The sequence below is a fragment of the Myodes glareolus genome, chromosome 3 (assembly GCF_982192425.1).
Source record: "Myodes glareolus chromosome 3, mMyoGla1.1, whole genome shotgun sequence".
Classification (NCBI taxonomy): Eukaryota; Metazoa; Chordata; class Mammalia; order Rodentia; family Cricetidae; genus Myodes; species Myodes glareolus.
This window is the reverse complement of record NC_142028.1, coordinates 125,583,191-125,601,066: the sequence shown is the minus strand read 5'-3', so window position 1 is coordinate 125,601,066 and position 17,876 is coordinate 125,583,191. Positions and strand designations below refer to the sequence as shown.

Here is a 17,876-nt window from a genome sequence, read left to right as displayed (position 1 = left end):
CAAATTTTGCCCCCTTCATATAACATTAGATTATAAGTACCATGTACATGTTATTTTTGTCTTGTTTTGTTCATTGCTTTGCCCCCACATATAACGTACTTGGCACACCATAAGCATTGTCATCGTTAGTTGGATGGATGAAGGTGGCTTTGCATCTCACATCGGTCCTATCATCATTCTTGTGTGAGTGTGATGTTAATAGAGAAGGAGGAGGGAAGGGTGAAGGCTAATGAGCAAACAGGCCTGTGATGGACACTTCTTAAAAGTGTTGCTATATTTAGCCTTCTGAGCATTGGAAAAGCAGGAAAAGTCACTTTTTCTACAGAAACAAAATTAAGGTAAGACCATCCTCAGTGGGAAATAAGAGTTTTGCTGAACACACAGACACAACCCTTTACTGTATCCATAGCTGTATCCATAGCGAGGCAAACCTGGTTTTGAACCTTTTGCTATTGACAAGCTACAAGAGTTTGATCAAGCTGCCCTCTCTTTTCCAAGTGGGAATTAGCATGTTAAGCACCCTGCATTTCAAAAGCACTCGATGCATAGTAACTGCTCAATAAACATCAGTTTCCTTCCTAGAGCTCATGGTCTCCCTACCACTCTTGAAATCCAGAGACTCCCATGTTTTACCAGCACTGCTTGTCAAAAGCATTCAGCGTTAACCAATGAGAGAAGGATCAGTGGTGACACACCCACTGCAGGTCCTCTTCCAATGGTCCTGAGCTTAGGAAAGGCTGGGCCCCCATAAGACATGAACAGGCAATGAAAAGTCTAGCTTCCGGCTTTTACTTTTCTCTGTACCAAACCCCATCACACGAGTATCCTGAAGGCAGTAAATCCTCTGTCAGAGCTGGCTGCTTCTCTGGGCAGAAAGTGCTGCTATTTCATCTTCTCTGGCAGAAATTCTCTGAGTGCTGGGGCCTGAAAAAGAAACAAAAAGAAAGAAAGAGAGAGGAGGAGAGAAGCGAGAAAAAGAAAGAAAAGAAAGACTTCTAAAAACATGGTGTTGTCACTTTCAGGCTTGGGGAAGCCAGGACAGATACAGGGCCCAGACTCTGGATCACATCGAGCACTGTACGCAGGGCTAACACCATTTAGGATGGGTACCACTGTCTCCAGCAAGGACACACATCTGTAGGACTAAGGGATGATGGAAGGACAAGGAACGGCTTTTTGCTGTGCAGCATAAGAGGCACTCATGATTTGGATTTTAACGCACAGTAGACATGGGCCGAGTCTTGCTTCCATGCTGTTTGCTTGCAGCAACTGCCTGGTGCTCTTCAGAGATATTGAGTTCTTAGAGGGAGGCATTGGACTTCCAGTCAGGAATCCCTGGGGACTGCATGTTGGTTCAAATTCAGGCAGCTCATGTGTGGACTCACTGTTCTGCTAACCCCGCCTGTCTGTGTCTTCCAGGCAACAACAGCATTCTGACCTGTATGGAGGATGGGCTGTGGTCCTTCCCAGAGGCCCTGTGTGAGCTCATGTGCCTCGCGCCACCCCCAGTTCCCAACGCAGACCTGCAGACAGCCAGATGTCGAGAGAACAAGCACAAGGTGGGATCCTTCTGCAAGTACAAGTGCAAGCCTGGATACCACGTGCCTGGCTCTTCTCGGAAGTCCAAGAAGTAAGTGGTGCTGGGAACACCCTCCCAGGCTCCAAGGAGGCAGAGTCAGATCCACAGACCTCTTTGACAGGAATCATTCCTGACTTTGCTGGAGACTATACCAAGAGTATCCCATTCTGTCCCATGCAAAAGACATAGAGGAGTAGGTATGGGTCACATATGGTTGCTTTCAAGTCACAGCCCCTCTGCAGACTGGCTATATGATCTCAGACCAGTGGTTCATTTTCTTTGCTCTCCTATATTTTCAGTGGCAATATGAAGATTGTAAGTTATCGCACAGTGTTTTCATGACACAGGACTTCCAGAAATGCCTCGCACAAAGTGCTTGTTCAAGAAATACCAGATGTTTGCATCAGGCCTGTACAGGAACCCATGAGAACACTCAGAAAGGAAAAGAGAATACAGGGCATTGGTGGGGATTGAGTTGTCCCAAACCACACCTGGCAGACAACCTATCTTTGTCAATGTCATTCAATGAATCCTTTGTTATTGTTGTGGTTGCTGAGATGACACTATAATCCCAGCATTCTCCCTTTCCTTCTCCTCCAAACCTTCCCATGTATGTTCTCTTGCACTTTTCAAATTCGTGATCTGTTTTTCTTGGCTCGCGCGCGCGCGCGCGCGCACACACACACACACACACAAAACACGTACTGTGCATATATATATATTTATATATATATAAATTTAAATATATATAAACATATATAAATATGGCCTGCTCAGCCAACATAGTATTGCACACACATAACTGTCGCTCTTCCATTTATTCACATGAACAAGACTATTTCTCCTGCCTTAGCAGTCCTCAGTTGCCTGTAGTTCTTTTCCTATGGAGGAGCCCTTGTAAGTTTCCCATTTACATGTCAGCATGACTATTGGTGTCATCCTTGTTTAGGCCGTGTTGATGAGACTTCATGGTGCTCCTCTGATTTTTCTAGGAGACAAAAATATGACAGTAAACTTCTTAATCTTTTGACTTTTGCAGCCTTTCCTCCCCTGGTTGTGTATGCAATGATCCCTGAGGCTTAGGTGCATGGGTTGTATTATAGATGTATTGCTTGGCTCCGGGCTCCAAAACTCTACATTGTGACAAATTGTGGTTTTCTGTCGTGGTCTCCACCATGCATGCCTCATACATCCCATAGATAGGCAGGGAATATGAACAGGAAGACAAAGTGAGGCTCCCTGGTACTGTTCACGTTCGACCCATGGGATCCTTGGAGTGACTTTTCTTTCATATTTCCTGAAGACGGGCTTTCAAGACACAGTGTACCCAAGACGGCAGCTGGCAGGAGGGAACTTGTGTGCCTGTGACTTGTGACCCACCTCCAGCCAAATTCCATGGGCTCTATCAATGCAGTAATGGCTTCCAGTTCAACAGTGAATGCAGGCTCAAATGTGAAGACAGCGAAGGCTCCCAGGTAAGCCCACTGAAACCTAGATCAAGGCCTCCTCCCGTGCTTACCACTGCTGTCTCCAGGGCCCTCTTGCTACACGGCCAAGCTTGTAAATAAGTGTCACCCCTGCAGAGCTGACACATCCAGCATGTTCTTTCATAAGCTCTCTGAGCTGTGTTTTCTCTCTATGAGCCTATTTCACCCAGAGTCCTTAGCGGTGAGAATTGTTTTTAAGCACTAGAACTGTTAGATATTTGTTGAGCAATTATTAAAGTAAACTATATATGGCCTTTTAGCAGTTTGATTGACTTTGATAGGAGTGATGGGGACTTTGATCATCTCTGCCCACTCCTTGCCAACATCACTACTCAAATTGTCCTTGAAGCATTTAAAGTCATGACACTGCCACTGTCCTTAGCCATCGATTGACCCTTGCAGCCTGCAATGGGGCTTTATTAAGATTGGGAGAACACATCTGATCACAGTGTGCAGCAGAACATGACAGAAGGAGCCAGTGTGAGTTTGAGTCTCAGCGTTAGCCATACGTAACTAAAGGATAAGTGTTCCTGCTACTTCTACAGAAGAGACTCTGTGATGGAATAGCCTTCATCCCTATACCAACCTCTGCTACTCAGGTGGATAGACAGGGTGTCACAAAAGTAAAACAAAAGCCCAAAAGAACACAAAAGTCCACAGAAACCCCATTTCCCCAGAACCCAGCACGTAGAGTTGACAGGCTAACCCTGTCATTCACTGGTGAGCAAAGGGCACCAGGCAGGTGAACCTGGAAGATAAACGTCCTATGGGTTGAAGCCTTTCCTGTTCGTTATTTCTTAACCTTCAAATACTGCTAAAACAACACCTTCAGAAGCTCTTTTTTTCTTTTCCAAAATTTAAGCAATTCCAAGATCTACTCATTCTTTCAAAAATACCCCTTAAAGCTGTTCCCTTTCTACCCAAGGAAACTACACTAATAAAAACGCTGTGTCTTTCTTCTGGATCACAGTGCTCTAGATGGCGTCATTTCTTATCGCCCCAATTCTCTGGTTTCCAGCCCTTCTAAGCCAGAATTCTTTTGTTTCCTTGGGATAAAATTCAGCCCTATTAGGCAGAGTTTCAGACTCTACCCCCACCCCCAGAAAAATTCAGGCCCCCTACACTCTGTGTTTCTATCTTAAGGGTTTCGATCATTTGGTTCAGATGCCTGACTCCTCTTTGCCCTCTTCTGACCAGGAATTCCCTCTTTCTACAGTTCTTTGTGCAAGTTCCTTCCACTCCTGGACTCAGCTGACTCTCAGATTGCCTGCTTATAGCAGCAGTCACCCATTCTAATGTTTCTGACTTATTTATTGTTGGCTCCACCAAGGCTGTGAAGTCTTCTACTGCCTCTATCAATGTCCCTGTGCCTTTAGCACTTAGTACAGTGCCAGGCACCTAGTAGGTCCCTAGGCAGTGACAGATTAGGGACCAGGTGGCCCTTCTGTGGATAAGCTGAGTTTTGTAGGTATTGCCTCCAAGTCCTGAGTATCATACATTCACAGCTGTCTGGGGATACTCTGGGGTGCTGGTGGTCACTCCTGGGAATTACGCCCATCCTCCAACACCTAAGAAGCAGAAGTCCTGCAACAAGCAAGGACCCTGATTACCATGCTTCTTACAGGCTGATCAACTTCCCTTTCGCTCCCTCACATAAAACTCTTGCTAACAGTTATTCCTGAGCCAAATAATATTCTGGCCATGGCCATGTTATCAAACTGAAACTCAGTCTGCTTGCAGCCTGCCAAGTAGCTTTCATGGGCAGTTTGTATTTAAAGAAGAGGGAAATGTAAATTCAGCAGAGGACTGGACTGTTGTTGTTTGGCAGTGTGTGGGAAGGCTGGACTCGAAGGAGCAGGGTATGGTTTGTCAGCTCAGAGAATGAGGGGGCGTGTGCCAAATGGGCTCTTAGTACAATTGACGTTTCTAGTTTGTACTAAGAATGAATTTCCTCTACCCTCAGACCAAGGGCCTGAGAGCCAACACCAGTGTTCACCTCAGATTCCCTCTCGCTGCCTGTAAACATAGCAGGAACGCAAGGCCCACACTTCTTGAATCCCACAGCTTCTACGGAGTAAAGAGTCTTAGCTTTCCAAACAAGTTCCAGATCCTGGCAGGGAAGGGTAGAGGCTACTCTAGGGGGAGAGTCACATTCTTCTTCTCTGCTACTACTGCAGAATCTAAAACAATTCTACTTCATTGACTCTTCCAAGGGAACCAGTAGGAGGCTTGCTAGATCTAGATTCAAATGCTGATGTCACTATGCGCCCCTAAACAAAGGGACAAGTTTCTTAACCCCTCCAGCTTCTGTTTCCCTCTATGGAACCTGTAAAGAACTAACACAGCCTGCCTCACAGTTTATTGGTGGTAGCAGAGAGTAGGCTTGGGTACACCTGGAGTTGTGCAGAGCCTAGGTAAGCGGTAGTCCCGATGACGGTACAAATAGACTAATCTGCTTTTATGGTCATGACAGTAGAGATCTCTGATGCTGCATGCGACTTTCCTTAGAGCTGAGCACAAAGCCAACAGCTGGAAGCCAGCTCCCCGATGTCCAGTGTGAGGATCCATACGAGCTACATGGAAACCTCGAATGCTACCCAAATCAACCTGTAGAATAAACAATCCTCTAGTTCTTCTAGAACTTTCTGCTACAATGAAAATATACTACATCTGTCATGTGTCTCCAATCATGTGTCTCTGAAGTCTTTGGTTACAGTGTCCAAGTAATTAAATACTACACTTGATTTTACATTGTTTTAAAAAATGTGAAATTCGCATGTCATTAATCCATACAAGTGGATGGTGGAGGCAGGAAAATTAGAAGTTTAAGGCCAGGCCTGACTGCATAGTGAGTTTGGGACAAGCTGCTTTGACTACATGAAACAAGAGACCTTTTCTCAAACAAATTATTTTACTTACCTATTTTTGCTATGGTTTTACTGTACATCCCATACAGGCCTCCCATGAACTGATAACCCTTTCTCCTTGGCCTCCTCAGTGTTGGGATTTTCAGCCTGATCCATCATGTCCAGCTCCATAGTTCGTGTTGAAATGTAAATAGTCACTCATGCTTCCGTATTGTTCATTTCAGCTCTGACATTTATAGTGTTCCTGCCCCAGTAAAACCAAGGAGGAAGGTCCAAATAATCATAACTTTGCTTTTTAATGTGAGGATTTTATGGATGCCAGGTTGGTGTCACAGGCTTTCTTTCATTCTGGTAACATAAAGCAAACCCTTGAAGAAAAAAAAAAACTTGTCTTTCCACTTTCCAGATGCAGAACAAAGGCCTGTGAAGTCTAAATTTTTGCCTAGAACTCTGAGCTTTTTGGTGGGATTGGGACTATTCAGTCATGTTTGTTCAACTGTCCCCAGATATCTCTAGGGTAGGCTGGTGGCAGAGACCGAGGTAGGCTGTCCAGACAGCTGGTGAGAGGTGCCAGGCCTCTCTTAATATAATGAGACACAGAAGGCCCTGGATGTGAAGGAACAACTTAGTCCCAGGACGCAGTGACAAGCTCTGGAGGAGTGTTGCAAGTGATCAGAGGAGTGACCAGTCTTTGGAGAGGACCAGGTCTATGATAGACACTTGAAACACAACAAGGCAAAAGGCTAACTGTGTTTCATGGGTCAAATGGTGCATCTAATAATGGGTTTCCAGAACTCAGCAGGAGGAGGTGAATAGTAGAACCAGCAACACTCCCAGTTGCTTGCAGGGGAGACAGAGGGTGACTGTGCAGTTCTTTCTGCCATGAAAGCATGAAACTGGTCCAGTCCGTATGGGCTCTGCCATGGATGCTGCGTAGCCCCATGGGTGCAGACAGAGCAGGTATGGCTAGTGTCCTCCTTCAAAGATAACTGTGCATCAAGCACTAGGGCTGCCTCGAGACCATGAGGAAGGCCAGGGAAGCACATGCCATTAGAGCTTGGTGGATGTTCAGAGACCTTCACTCAGGCCACTTGGCTTACAGATGAGTCCCCTGACATTTGGCAAGGAGAGCCACCCCCGTTAATGTCAGAATCAGGTCTTAAACCAAGTAACAGAACAAGCCATTTTTTTTTCAGTGCATCCTCAACACCTGGAACTGCTCATCAGTCCTGAATGGTTGCTTCATGTTGATGGATTCGCATAAATGCACTGAGCGTTTCTGTTTTACTCTATATATTCAGACAAGGAAGGTTTTTTTTTGTCTTAATTGTTATTCAATCAGGACAAGGTAGATCCAGATGTCCACAGCTGATGATCATCCTGTCCTCTCCCACCTGGCTGTGCCTGGCTTTGTTACAATGGGAATCCTCTGTCATGATGTGGCTTATTTTTCCTGCCCATTTTCTCTCTCCCTCCATGTCTGTATGTCCTCCTTCCACTGTAGAGAAGTCACAGAGGTTCACAGTCAAGGGCTGGGACCTGGCATCCTATGCCATTCTTACTCACTGCCTCCTCATTCTGGAAAGTTCCCTAGAGACACTGAGTGCTACAGGAAAGTTAGGAACTGTGGCTAATGCATAGCTCTGTACATATGTGTTAGGTCTTAAGAACTCCCATAAATTGACCATTTGGTTGTCATGATGATCCATGCCCACTTAGAAGTTGAAGAAACTGAGGCACAGCACATGAAGAGACTCTCCCAGGTCCCAGAGCTGGGATATTCCAGAACTGACATTTGAACCTGTGTAGTTGTAAACCATAACTATAGCGTTCAGCACTTATTTCTTTCCCGGAGTGAATGTAAGTTTTCAGATTTGACATGGGATATGGTTTCTCTTCCATTCAGTAGTTAAAATGATTCCTTAGAACATTGAGCATGATGGAGGTTTCAATAATATAGTTAGTTGTAAACACCTTCAACTGTGTGTGGTTTTCTTGGCTAAAGAGATGGGGGTCTAAAGAGAGTGCAATATGGCCTCCATATAAGCACAGAGAGGAAGGCAGTTTGGGTGAAGGATGCACAATCCTCTTGGTGGATCTTTTACTTTAGCAGGTAAAGTCATGTCTTGTGCTGGGACTTGACTTGTGCGTTTGGAATCAAACACACTACACTCACTCAGTTGGTTTGGTTCCCTGATAACAACCCCAGAAGTAGTATTCTCAGATTGGATACTCAACTACATTGGCTCTTCTGTTCTCAAATTAGTCAGCACAGTTAGCAGGGATATCCTCACTGTCAGATGGTCAGCAAGTGCTGAGTATCCAGAAGCTCCAGAGAGACTGCCGTTCAGTGAAAACAGCACAAACGTGTGAGACAAGGCAAGCTGGGGGGGAGGGCAGGGGTGAGCAGGTTTACTTGAGTAGATGAAGGGCACACACACAGCCAAGAGGTGGAGCTGGAAATGTCTGAGATCCACATAAAAGTTGTGGAGTGCTAGCCCACATGCTTGCCTTGCTTTGAGGGCTAAAGTGTCTTAGCAGGTGGCTGCCATATTTTAAAGGCAGATTTAGCCTCAGAAAGTGCCAGATGGACGAACGAGGAGAAGGAGAGAGAGGGGAAATCTTGAGAAAGTAAGACCAGTACCTTATGTTCCCACCTTCCACAGTGAGGCCTCCGGGACTTGAAATTCCCGGAGTAGATTCCAGTTAGCTCTAAACCATCCTCTGCTGCAAGCCTTGCTTCTCAGCCAATTCTGGCCCTTGTAGTGCTGAGGTCTGCATGCCTTGAGAGGCTGGAGGCCAAATGCATTATAGTCCCAGGCCAAGGATCCAGGAAATTGGGGTCAATTTCCTACTCCCCTGTGGGCCCAGCAGGATCATGGGGCTTAGAGCTTGGGGCTCCAAACGGGGGAGTCCAAGTTCTCTAGACGCCTATGAAGCTGCAGAAGCTAGCCACAAACCGACATCAAGCCTCTTAAAGTTCCCCCACAACTGCAAGCTCAGATGGGCCATATTCTCCCATGGGTAAGAGGGTTCTCTTGCAATAGTGCCCACCTTCTGCTGGCTGGGGAGAGACCTCTAGAGGGACCCCTTTTTCTTCTCGGTCCTGACTCCATGCAGCTGTTTTTTTTAAAGACGAGGCAGCTCATCCCACATTAGCCCTTTCACGTTTTCTCTTACAGACACCCACTGTCTATGCCCTCATTCATTTGTTTACTCATTTGTGCCTTTTATTTTTCTGGCTATTTATTCATTTATTTCCTGCTTAGTTAAAAACAACTTCTCCATATTCATCCCATCTTTCATTAATCAACAAGTCTTGAATGAACAGAAATAACCACAGAGAGTCAAGGGATAGACGAAGTGGCCTGCATTAATAAAGGGCACACAGGATGCGGGCATGAGTCGGGGAGTACAGGGGTCCCTGCAGAGTCTCTTGCACCCTTGGGGGATAATAGTTATCCACCTATCTTCCATAGTCAGAACTGGCATCAAAGACCCATACCTCCTGCCTTCTGCTCTCCTCTACTCCCCCCTCAGGCCACAGAACAGAGCCACACCTGCCCTGGCCATGTTCACTGCCCTAGCTTGCACCTGCGTATGAACCTCTCTCTTCCGGGAATGAACTTCCCTTCCCTTTCTGCCTTCTCTGAGCCCCATCCAACCTCTGGTCTGATACAGTCTTGGATGCTGAGTGGGGCTTAGAGAAAGGCCTTATTTTCATACTGTGCTTCCTACTTGCTTACAGAAGGCTAAGGAAGAACCTGTTTCTTAGGGGAAAGAACTCAGAGTAGCAATACATATGACCCCCTCTGAACCTGTGGGAGCCATTGTCATTGGAAGTTCCTTGGAAGAGAAAGTCTCTCACCCAGGCTGCTTTCTCATTGTCTACAAAGAAGGAAAATATGAATCATTCGTAGCTTCCATTGTATGACCCTACCCCCATCACTACATCTTCCTGTCTGTATCAGCTGATGGGTTCCCAACTTCTCAATAGAAACAACAATAGTCATAAAACAATTCTCAGTCATAATTATTAAAATTGAAATTTCCCAAAATACGTAACCTAAGAATTAGGAGATCTGGGAATTAGACGGTCTGGGAAGACCAGAGGAAGTCTCTCAATCTGAAAACACGAGCAATACCCATTTCAAGATGCTTAAGATTCAGCTATTGGTAACAAACTACTTTGGAACACTTTTTAAAGCTGTGAGGAAATGACAAATTGTTTCATCTTTCCTTCTGAGGCATGTCCTTTGAGCAGCTGCAGTCGGTCACATCCTAAGTATGTGTCTCTGGTTTTCAGGGTCGTGGGAGCAACGTCATTCACTGCCGCAAAGACGGCACCTGGAGCGGCTCCTTCCATGTCTGCAGAGAGATGCAAGGCCAGTGCTTGGCCCCAAACCAGCTCAACAGTAACCTCAAGTTGCAGTGTCCTGATGGCTATGCCATAGGTAGGATGGCTGTGCTGGGGGAAACAGTGGCATGTGCGTGCCCATCCTGCTGTGTTTCTGAGCACATATCTGTATGAAATCTGTCTCTGTAACGGAGACAGAGAAGAATGAAGGAGACTCTGTCCTCCCACCAGGGGACTCAAGAGTAAGGATCCAGATTGTCCTATATGGTTACACCATATGGTGACAGGCTGTACACTGGTGTATTAAGAAAGGCTCTCAGTTACCAAGGAGGACACAGAGGTGCCCAGGGGAAGGGATGCATTCTCACAAATTTGCTAGACCTTGTCAGGAGAAGAAACTGAAACCAAGTGATCACTGAGCAGGAAGTATGACTGCATATACAATGCACAGTGGTGTTTTCATTATGAGTTTTAAAAATGTAGCCTATGTATCACCCAAGAGCACATGGTACTGGTCAAACTCTGGCCCCCAAAAGGGCATCAAGAATGATCCTCTTAATAAACATTAGCAGATGAGAGAATAAAACTTCCAATGGACTGTGGAATTCACCCCAAGTCCTGAGGTTTGACTGATTTGAAAGCCACACCTCTCTCCTCAGCATCCTGGTTGCCTCTGGAGGATAAATGGCATTTTCAATGTGTGTGTGTGTGTGTGTGTGTGTGTGTGTGTGTGTGTGTGTGTGTGTGTATTCAGCCAGCTTGTTAATGTTGTTAATGCTTACAGTGAATAATGGCCTGGGGTTTGCTTAGTAGAACCCGGGCTCTGGGACAGACTCATTTATTATCAGGTGCACCGCTGTCTCTGGGGAAACTCAGAACACATAGAACCTGACCTAATATAAGGGCAATGATGCTGACCTCTGGAGATGATTCCCTAATTGACTGCACGGAAGCCTCCAGGGAATTGGACATCCTTCCTCTGGGCCAGAGTGATTTATGGGAGGATTGCCAGGGCTGTCTAGCACAGAAGGTCGTCTAAGCATGTCGGCAGGCCGCAAGCCCTTGACTAGGCTAGGCATGAGCCACAGCACACGCAGAAGCAAGGCTATGAGTGACAGAGGAGGTGCCTAGGGGATTTCCACTTCTTTCTGAAGATGAAAACACAGGAAACAGAGAGTGGGATTTGTCGTCCTCTGAACTTCGAGCCAGCACCAGCACATTGTTTATGGTGCTAGCTCCTGCCAGTGGCGAAAGATGGCGAGGCACATGCTTGCTCTCCTCTGATCAAGATCTTAAAGAACTACTGAAGGACCCTGACCAGGAGAATTATGGAGAAATTAAGCGCTGTCTGGGGACTACTACATAAGCATTGTAGACAGTTGGGGTGAGTGTCTCCGTGGTTTGCAACACCTAGCTGCTGTATCACAAGGCCAAGCCTTCCTCTTCTCCATTATTTCTGATGGCTGAGCTTGTCTCTACACACTTCTGCCTGAGAACAGTCTATAGACAGAGGAAAGGGTGGATGGTGGTAATAGTTATTCACCTGGTGGGGGCTTGTATGCAGCTAAATAAGGAAACAAAGGAAATTTCTGTGTTACCAGTACCGTACTGTCTTCCTGTCCCTTTAAATCCTTTTCCCATGGTACTGTGGATGCTGATCCTCTGGATGTAGTAATCCAGGATGGTCAGTCAGTGAGTGAGGGCCTCTTATGGAAAAGTAGAGAGAAAGGAGGAACATGAGGATACTGATGGAGACAGAGAAATAAAGGGTGGAGTTTTCTTTCTCTGTTCCTTGCTTTCTAGTGGCTGTCATCTAGTTCCAGAAAGAATCCTACCCAGGAATCCCCTTTCTCTATGGAGAGGGGTTTGGTTAGAAACCTTGTATTAGGGCAACGTAGGTGCCAAATTTGTGGCTGAAGACCCACTAGACGTCACTCTGGTCCTCTTTGGTGCTGCCCCAAGCAACCTTGGGAGCATATGTGGCTGCCATGAGTTCCAGGGGAGGTCACTCCCTTCCTGGGAGGGAGAGGCAAGTGCCTGGTGAAATCACCCGTCTGTGACGATGCCAGCTGTGGTGCGGATGTCACCACACTGCGGCCTTGGCCTGAGAGCCAGAGCTTGGCGTGGGAGAGGGGCCAGCAAGAAAGGACAGGAGAAACAGGGAAGGAGGGAGAGAGAGACAGTGTCAGAGAACAACCAGTTCTTCCTCTTCCCATCATGCTTTGCTCTTCCTCTCTTGGGACACACTGCCTTTGTCTATTACCCAGATGGAACATCTTTTTCCAAGGCAATTTTTCTCATTACAGCTTTATTTCATCTTTGTGCCCTCAAATCTCCTTTAGAATTGGTCTCATGATAACTTAGGGTGTGCCACGGAATCTTTCTTACAGCTTAGTGACATCTGTCCCCTTATTCTCATTAGTCATCTTTCTTTAAAAACAAAAATCTTCTGTGTCTTCATTTCTTGTTTGTCATGTGGTCCTCCCCTGGATTCTTCACCTCTCTGTTGCAACCTTTCTGTCTTCTCCCTTTGTGGCTATAGCTTACCCATCACTGGTCCAGAAAGTGAGACTCTCTGTGTTTTAAGCTTAGAAACATGACCTTTGTGTCTCCTGACTCCCCAGCCTATGAAATGCATGTGATTAACACCCATATTGCTATGGTGATGGATTCTCAGGAAATTAGAAAGGCATAAGGAAGTCAGCTGGCAAGAATAAGGATATCTCTCCTGGACTCAGTGCACCTAGGTTATGGTGAAACTATTCTGAGCACTTTAAATGTGCAGCCCCAGTTGCCCCTTGCTTAAATTCATGCACCTTTTAGACTAAGGATTATATGATATAGTAACTAGAAGGGCACTGGATAAGCTCTGTGTGTGTGATGTGTGCACCTGTCTGTATACATGGATATATCTTGAAATGGATGTTTGGAACAGCTAATTGGATTCTTACTAGAAAGATTTGGATCACTCTTTTCACATGGGGTGGTATTTAAAATTTGAACACCATGGCAGAAAAATGACTTCTTTGTACTTGGTCAGATTGTAACTGGCTGGAGTCATGGGGACATACCGTGAAACAGGCTTAATTTTCAGGAAACCTCAGAACGTGTGTGGATAAAGCAGAGACTGTTGGGGACAAATTAAAGCCAACTCATGCATCCTTAACCAGAAAGTCTTTAGAAACCTCCACACTAAGACCTACCGTGGCTGTAAATGGCCTTCCTGGTCATCTTCTTTCCACTGACTTCTGGCTTGATTCCCTCATTATCTGGTCACCTGTCTGGCTCATGTTTTACCCACTCGCTCATCCACTCTGCCTCATGTCCTCTGTCATAAGGTGCTCAACACCTACCTATTCCTTATATGTCTATGTCACTCCTTTTTTTTCCCATGTGTTCACTCAATCCTCTCTCCTTGCTAATTGATGCAATCATTTCTTCATGGTTTCTTTCACTCAGTTCACACAACTTATTTCTTGATTGCCTCCAGTCTGCTATGTAAAGTTTCAGGCTCCAGACTTAGACAGAAGAGGGAACAAGGCCAGAGATGGCCCTACAGAGTGACAACCTAAGAAGAAAGAAAGCCCCTGATGATACAATCACTAGGCAAATAGTAGGTGGTAAGAGGACGGATACCACTGAGGGCCCATGAATGGCTTGATTGTCCTTGAGCAAGTGGCACTTATGCTAAGGTCTGGGCATCATTAGTGGCTTTCTAGTAGAAGGAAAGTGGAAAGGTACAGAGCGGACAGGGCTAAACATTCCTCAGGAGAAGCATGGAGTGTAAGACCATGCAGCTGCATCATTCAGTTCGCACCAGGCCAGATTCACAGGACTTTCTCAGTGCCGCACACTGGGCTATGCTCAGAGCTGAGTCAGCAGTGCCTATCTTTCCTAGGGTAACACTAACACACCAGGGAGCAACACTGGGGTGAGATCACCAGTGTCCAGCAGTGTTACTCAATGTAGTAGGCATTGGTAAAGAGTGTGCTTTACCAGAAGTGAGGGTAGACAGCATGGGGCATTTGAGCTGGTTCTTGAAAAGCTGATAGGATTTAGTCATAGAAAGAAAATTTGGGACAATTCATGGAGATAGGGCAGAGAGTATTAAGTACAGCTCAGTTCTATTGAGCCAAGCAATGCATCAGGATGTTTGGTGGTGAAGAGATTGACAGTGTGGCTGGAGCAGGTATTGAATGTTGGAACAATGGAGTTGCAGAAAGCAGTCTCTGCCCTGGGCATGTTGGCCATCGGTGTTTGGAGATATCACTTAGTCACTAGTTTACCTTGTGCTTCCTCTCAGGGTCAGAGTGTGCCACCTCGTGCCTGGATCACAACAGCGAGTCCATCATCCTGCCAGTGAACGTGACGGTGCGTGACATTCCCCACTGGATGAACCCCCCACGAGTAGAGGTGAGTGACGAGGGACACCTTCTTGTGGCTAAGGAAAAAAGAAATGCCATTGCTGATGTCTGTGTCTTGGCTCCACTTGAGTTCATCCTCTGTGGATCGGATCACATTTAATCACATCAGTTTTATGGGGGACTTATTCACAACGGTTTTTCACTCTACAATTTTTTAGTACACCTCATCAGCTTCTTTCCTAAAAACCTTGTATTTTTTCTCAACAAGTTTTCCTCATCAAGTACCTAGAATATCAGTTGGGAAAATGAGGCAAGCGCACATAGGGTGAGGGCACAGAGCTCGGTCCCAGCCTAGTGTCTGCCTGTGTAGCCCGTACTCCATAGGGCAGGGCTCTTCTTCATCACTAGCACCCTCCATGTAATTGTACTTTATGCTGCCTCAAACTCTTCCATCTTTCTCCATGCGTTATTTGCTCTGTGGAACGCAATGAAAATGGAATATTCAGGACAGTGAAGTAGCACTGCCTGCTGTTTATGGAGAGCTCAGGTACCTGGAGCTCTGCATACAGCATGACTTGAACCTTAGCCCGTAGTCTGTACTCATGGGTACTGCTCTCTCAGGTGTTCAAGGGAGATCAGACCGGATGCTATTCTGAGCTTCCCTCGGTACTGGGAGGGGGTGTCTGGCTTGTGGCCCGATAATGGTAGACGTCCCTAAGTGGACCACTGCCAAATTGACCTTGAAGATAGTCATTGGTTTTTCATGTTACCTGACCAGTTGAGGGCTGCAAAGATTATTTGGGACCCCACTCTCATATTCCAAAAGAGCACAGTTTTGAGGTTTCCATGGGTCCAATTGAGCACTGACTCTCCATCTTGAAGAAGCAAATGGGAAACAGGAGCAGAGGGTGGGCAGGGAAGTCTCAACTGTATCTCTACCCAGTAGCCTTCCTGCCGGGGATTCTGGGAGCCACTGCCTGTCTGCCTCCTGCAGATGGAGATCCAGATAGCTTGGTAGAACCTGATACAAGGTGTACTGTTTCTTAAATGAGCTGAGGGGATAGTTTCTTCAAGGGCTTACTCAGCACTCTAGGCATGGGGACTTGGCCCGGCCCCTCAGGTACCGAGTGCCAGTGTCCACGTTCCCTCCTTCCCCTGCCTCTTTCTCTGCTCCTCCCTTCTCTGCCTTTACTTTTGTCTTTACCATTTGGTTTCCTTTAATCCTGTTTCTGTTTTTAAACACTGTTTCTATTTCTTTTGCCATCTTTATCGTCAGGTTCAGCCTCTCCTCCTACACTTGTCCCAGCCACCCCAGTCTCTCTCTCTCTCTCTCATATATATATATATACATATATATATATATATATGTATATATATATATATATATATATATATATATATATATATATATATATATATGTTCTTATGTTCTTATTCCCAAACCTCAGGCTCTCCTCCGCTTTATTACCCATTCTTAGACAAATCAGTAAAGGGATTCTCCCTAATGTCCCGGTGTATGCAACATTAAGTGGAGTGCCTGCTTGCATGTAAGACTCCCTAGTCAGTTGGAGGTCGCTCAGGCTAGAGAAACCAAGGATTATAGTCTAAGAAACAGATCAAAGTCACATAGCAAGGAAGCATGACCCACCACTCAGGACTTCAGATTAGTAGCATCTCTCACCTCTCCCCCCCACACTACCTCCCATATGCTCCCTTTAAGCAGAGGAGCATCACCACATATTACAGGCTTCCCTGCCATGTTAGTATCAAAGGTCTTCTTGGCTTGGCTCAGCTCCTACTTAAGGCATCTCTACCCACAGAGTGAATTCCTATCTTTTTCTCTCGGAAATCTTGGCACTAAAGCGTTCAGTTGAGTTGTAATTCATAGTGAAGTAAATCCAGGGATTTGAAAGTTCAGTAACTGCCCCTCCTTGAGTTGCCCACCAGCTTGCCGGTCACAGTCTCCACCCTCTTCCCTGGTTTGCTTGCTTTTATTGATGCTGGACTACCAAGAGAGTCATAATGAGGTTCAGACGTCCGTCAGTCTCTGGAGGCCTCATTATACATGAAGAAAAAAAATGTAGGTAAAGGGAGGGGGCGAGGGCATAGATTGATGACTTTCAGAATGAGGCAGCAAAGCTAGTCTCTGCTGCTCCTTGGCCCTGAGCAGTGAAAGTTTCAGAAAGAAGACGGGTGCAGGCATTTTCAGGCCCAGGGAGGCTTTGGATGGCTCTTCTAAGAAATGACTCCATTCCCCAAAGTGAGGACGATGGTGAGGAATGTCACCATGCGTCCGCTTAGCCACCTTTGCTTTAGGGTAAAAGTATGACAGACAAGAACAGACATTTAATGGATACCTGCTGTATCCCCATGTATGTATCTCCATCCACTACTGCCATATACCCACTCCCAGCCTCCCATCCCGCTCATACATATGCATATATGGATTTAGACTCCTATTGTTTCAGGGGAGAAAATGAAATCTCGGAGAAGGCCGTCACCCAATTTATTTAACCACCCCTGCAGCCTCTATGGAATATAGAATAGCAACAAAGGCAAAGAGTTTATTGATTTCTTGCAAGGGATGTACCAGCAAACCCTTAATAAGAAGGTTTGTAGGCATGAGTACACACATGCACAGAGACATATGAGCTCTGATATTTGACATTTACCCATATTTCTGGTGTAAACATTCCTTTGTAGGTTGTCAAGGTTTCTCAGTGCCTATCCCTGACTACCTAGTTGGAAAGACACAAGCAGCTGTGACCCTCTGCATCTCCTGCAGCCCATGTGCAATAGTAAACAGTAAATCGTCCCTTAAGTTTACTTCAGTTAGGCATCTTGTCACAGACAGGAGAAAAACAACTAATAAAACTTGGTACCTTACCTTTCTATTTCATGTTCTGGGATAAATGTTATTGTTTTCTAGGCTACAATTTTCCTATTCTTGAAATGAGATCTAGGCATTGGTCATGTGCTCAAAGTTCAAAAACACATAGAACCAGGCAGATAGGATGGATGGGGGTGCTAGGTGAATATATTGTTATGTATGTTATTTTATACACAGAAGCATATTAATTTTGAAATCTGGACTGTTTACTAGACAGTTCAGAAACTCAAAAGATTTCAAAAAATGCAACAGGTACTCATGTATCTGCCCAACATAGAAGAAAACTTAGTGTAGTAAAAGTACCTTCATTTTTCTTGATGTGAAATCAGATG

At 45.7% G+C, this 17,876-nt stretch overlaps 1 protein-coding gene across 1 annotated transcript in view; it reads left to right on the top strand.

The window, feature by feature from the left end:
- Pappa (pappalysin 1) overlaps nt 1-17,876 on the top strand; it is a 234,970-nt gene that overhangs the window by 189,332 nt on the left and 27,762 nt on the right. Inside the window, exons 16-19 of the mRNA XM_048459342.3 lie at nt 1,420-1,630; nt 2,883-3,054; nt 10,240-10,387; nt 14,594-14,703. Coding sequence (XP_048315299.3) covers nt 1,420-1,630; nt 2,883-3,054; nt 10,240-10,387; nt 14,594-14,703 — 641 coding nt within the window. The remainder of the gene's footprint in view (nt 1-1,419; nt 1,631-2,882; nt 3,055-10,239; nt 10,388-14,593; nt 14,704-17,876) is intronic.